Below are 1,728 nucleotides of genomic sequence, written 5' to 3'. Positions count from 1 at the left end.
TTAATACTGCTACTACTACTACTGCTACTCGTACCAATAGTTCTGCTGCTGCTACTTCTACTACTACTACTACTACTACTACTACTACTACTACTACTACTACTACTATCACTACTACTACTTTTAGTATTGTCATCATTATCATACACATTACTACTACTACTACTACTACTGCCTTTAGTATTAGTAGTAATACTATTAACTAAAGTAATAGTAGATTCCTTATTATTATTATTATTATTAATATTATTATTATTATTATTAATATTATTATTAATATTCTTATTATTATTATTATTATTAATATTATAATTATTATTATTATTATGATTTTTGAAAAAACTTTCTATATTTATATTATTGAGAAAATCGGCGCCCAAGTTACTGACATTCAGCAACGATGAATCGAGTAGTGATTTACTGCTTGAGAATATCGAAGTTAAACTCAATGGGTCATCGTAGTTAGTAGAATTTAGGTAGTCTTGGGACTGATCTACGATTGGCCCCGACGTCAATTCTAAATCATTGTACTGACGATTTGGTCCTAATCCATAGTTGAGAGAAAAGATTTCACTAACTTCACAGACGACGGGAACATCATTTGCAATGGTCTGTAGATTAGTGGGCTTTTGTTGTAGGCTAGACTCCAGCCCTTCATTACAATACTCAGACGCTAATCCAGAGTCAGAAAAGTTTTCACTAACTTCAGGTTCACTAACATTAGAAGAGGCATCGCTTGCAATGATTGACAGTTCAGTATTATTAGTGACGTCTCGTTTTAGTTTTTTCGCTGGGGGTGGGAAAATCCTGTTGGGAACCATCATTGAATCATTTGGTGAAGTTAATAAAGTTCGTTTTGACGATGTTTTTACAGCCATTGCAAGGCTGGTCTGTTGGTTGCTATTTTTAGCTTATCTAAATTTGAAGTTAATAATTTAGTAGTTAGTATTATAATAGAACAAGTATAAAACTCTGGTGGATTGGAAATGGTATGTAATAGATTGGAATGGATGAAGATGAAGTGATTAGTAAATTATTATAGTTATAAATATAAAAAATAAATATAAATAAATTATAAAATGAAATAAAAAAAAGATATCACAATCTAACTTTTTATTGAAGATATTTTTGATTCATACTTTTATCCAAATTAACTTTTAAATTTCAGATTAGGCAGTTGCTGGGGCGTGGTCTCCATAACACGGTAACAGGTAGGTAACACAGTTAGTAGTTCTAGCTAACCTATCTTTTTTGTGCAAATTCAAGTTGTCTTCAATCAAATTCAAGTTAGTAAGTTAACTGAGTGTCGAATTCATTTACTTCTAATTTATTTGTTTATAAATGACAAACATTTTTAAATAAAAATTCGAAAAACTTAAAACAAGCATTATAAAGTTATTAATATTACAAGTTATTTCCAAATAAAAAACGCATTTAATTAATTTATGGCACGTTTGTTTACTAATGGTTAAATTAACTTTTAGCATTTTTAAAGTTTAGTTGATGAAGCGCTACACTTGTTTTTACAAAAACATCTGAACCAGTACGATGAATACAGCTGGACCATACAACTGGATACATGCGATGTTGAGTTATATGTAAATTTAATTCATTTAAAATCAGTATATAGATAGAATAGTTATTCTATTCATCAAATGTTATTTTTATTTCAATATGAATTCATTTAAACATACATCTGATTATATTTTTTTTTATACAGAATCAGTT

The 1,728-nt window shown here is 28.8% G+C and overlaps 1 protein-coding gene across 1 annotated transcript; it reads right to left on the bottom strand.

Moving 5' to 3' along the window:
- Window positions 1-343: 343 nt before the first annotated feature.
- Window positions 344-1,458, bottom strand: HELRODRAFT_194801 (hypothetical protein; the record flags this gene model as incomplete). Its single annotated transcript, XM_009012213.1, has 3 exons — window positions 1,111-1,458; window positions 445-915; window positions 344-420 (listed from the first exon to the last, which is right to left on the bottom strand). Coding segments are annotated over exons 2-3 (510 nt in total), but the record flags the coding sequence as incomplete, so codon positions are not given.
- Between the last annotated feature and the right edge of the window lie 270 nt (window positions 1,459-1,728).

This window comes from Helobdella robusta, assembly GCF_000326865.2.
Source record: "Helobdella robusta unplaced genomic scaffold HELROscaffold_101, whole genome shotgun sequence".
NCBI lineage: Eukaryota > Metazoa > Annelida > Clitellata > Rhynchobdellida > Glossiphoniidae > Helobdella > Helobdella robusta.
The sequence above is the reverse complement of the archived record's forward strand: the minus strand, read 5'-3'. Positions and strand labels throughout refer to the sequence as shown.